The 2,326-nt window shown below is 47.4% G+C and overlaps 1 protein-coding gene across 1 annotated transcript; it reads right to left on the bottom strand.

The window, feature by feature from the left end:
- Positions 1–2: 2 nt before the first annotated feature.
- On the bottom strand, positions 3–2,044 carry LOC107145275 (polyhomeotic-like protein 1). The gene is given in 1 exon segment (XM_048798728.1): positions 3–2,044. A coding segment is annotated over 1 exon segment (1,344 nt). The 5' UTR covers positions 1,991–2,044; the 3' UTR covers positions 3–646.
- Positions 2,045–2,326: the final 282 nt, after the last annotated feature.

The raw sequence follows: 2,326 nt of genomic DNA on the forward strand, positions 1-2,326 counted from the left end.
TGTTTTTTTTTTTTTTTTTTTTGCCAGTCAAACACTTTTAGTCCCTGCAGCAAATCAGAAAGATTCCAACCAAGTTTCTACCCTGGCTGGTGACCCTTCCACAGATGCAGGAGAAATATTCAATACTAAGGGAATAAGTGATAACAAAATACTGAGCCACAGCTACAGTGGGACAATCCAGAAGGAAGAGGGAAAGTACCAGAATTTTGCTACTTGTGTCACACAAGCTAGAAAAACCCTACCTCTCCCACTGGAGAAGCAAAACTACATTCCTCCCATTTCCCTGCCTTACCATACACATATTTCTCCTCTTGGAAAACCCTGGCTAGACGCTCCACTCCAGGATAAGGCTGAGCAGTCCTAGTTCTCTGGACTGCCTTTGTTACAAAGACTGGATTGGGGTAGGTGGGATTGATGAGAACTGTAAAGATTATTTTAAAGTGAAACCCAAAGAAAATATCAAAGCTGCCACTATGTAGCACCAGCAACCAATTCTTGCACTTCTCTTCCCTGTCTCAGTAATCTCCCTACAGAAGGTCACATAATTCGAATAGCTCTTTCTTCCCTGCAAAGTCTGCTGGTACCAGGTTATAACCTGGACAGTGGGGAGTGTCTGCCTTCGGCTGGTTTGTGCAAGAGGGCCACCTTAGGTCTCCTTCAGGACATTTATCTTGGCACATATCTTGAGGGCAGGGCCCAATTTGATGTTCACGGCACTCATAAGATGTTCTTCTTTAAGTAATAAAAGGGCCTGTCCATCAATCTCCTAGGAACGAAACTCTTCTGCAATTTCTTGGCAGCCTTGGAGAGAAGCGATAAACTCATACACCTCCTCTACACTCCAACGACTAGGATTGCTGGACAGGAACACAGGGTTGATGCCTTGTAATTATGGTGTGGGGGGAGCTGTAATGGTGTTCCCAAGGTCAGGATCTCCATGTCCAGCTCTTACTGACAATGGCCCAGGAGATGTTGGGGAGAGCGCTTCATCATAACTGGAATTATCTGAACCCCGGCTAGAGTCCTCTTGACCCCGTTGACGCTTGCCCTGGATCTTGGCACGGGCAATGTCAGAGGAGCTGCGGCGGGGTCCACGCCTACAAACACGAGCATAGTTGGCTTCCTGAAACTCTTTCATTTTTTTCCTCTTCAACCGGAACTGATGGCTACAGCTCACATTGTATCTCTTTGCACAAGTCATGGAGCAAAACCTCTTAGAGCCACGAAATTGCTCTGCAGGGGCATACTTCCCACAGTACTCGCACTTCAGAAGATTCGCCTTCTTATCTAACTCAGCAGAAGGGCTGTCCCCTCCCAAGAGTCCACTTGACTGACTCTCATTCAGTCCAGTTTGGAGGCCAGTCTGTAGTGGCTTCTCAGACTCCTTCAGTAACTGTGAACAACCCACCGGGAAAGGTTCCGCTCCTTCCTGTATAACAAAGCCTTCAATGATGTGGGTGAGAATCTGGGGCTTCACAATGGCCTGTGGGGGTTTGGAGTCTCCCATTTGTCTGGACACCATGGCTAGTGTAGGAGGTGGTGCTGATGGGGCAGGAGTCAAGGCTACCAGTTCATTGCTTGGGGTACTAGCATTCACATTGGCCACAGGTTCAGCTTTCTCTCCAAGACTACTCTTCTCCTCCATGACTTTTGGGATCTCTGCTGCTGGAGAAGCCTTGGCAGGAAGTATTGAACCCAAAGTGGAGATATCATCTCTCTCTTCCTCAGACTCAGCTTTGCGTTTCACAGCCAGTGTCTGAGGTTTACCCGGTAGATGCACAGACTGCATGTAGAAGGCAGCAGGAACCTGGGCTACAACAAGTGAAGAGCTAGTAGCCCCACCCTTAACCACATGTGCTGTCCCCTGCACAGAAGCAAGGGTCATCCCGGGGGCCAACGTAGGAGAACACTCCTGCAGTGCACCAGGAGCCTGGGATGAAGGTGGTGAGGAGGCCAAATGGGCCTGGCCAGGCTGCACTGTACCTGGCATCCCCCGGGAAGTAGGTACAGCAGCTGCCAGCTGTGCCAACCCCAAAGCCTGTGCCTGAGCCATTTTCCTGATTTCAGGCTTCTGTGAAGGATGTCATCACTCCTACTGACTTGGAAATTCCCAGGAATTTGATCAAATACTTGTGAGTGTATGTATCCAATATATGATACACACACACACACACACACACACACACACACATATATATATATATATATATATACACAACATACTATGCACATATATGTATATACATCTGAAAAACTAGGAAAACAATCATCTTGATTTATCTTGGTCTTCCAGTAAAAATTTTGGGTGTTTCTTATGTTCAGTACG

The sequence above is a fragment of the Marmota marmota genome, unplaced genomic scaffold, assembly GCF_001458135.2.
Source record: "Marmota marmota marmota unplaced genomic scaffold, marMar, whole genome shotgun sequence".
NCBI classification, from domain to species: domain Eukaryota; kingdom Metazoa; phylum Chordata; class Mammalia; order Rodentia; family Sciuridae; genus Marmota; species Marmota marmota.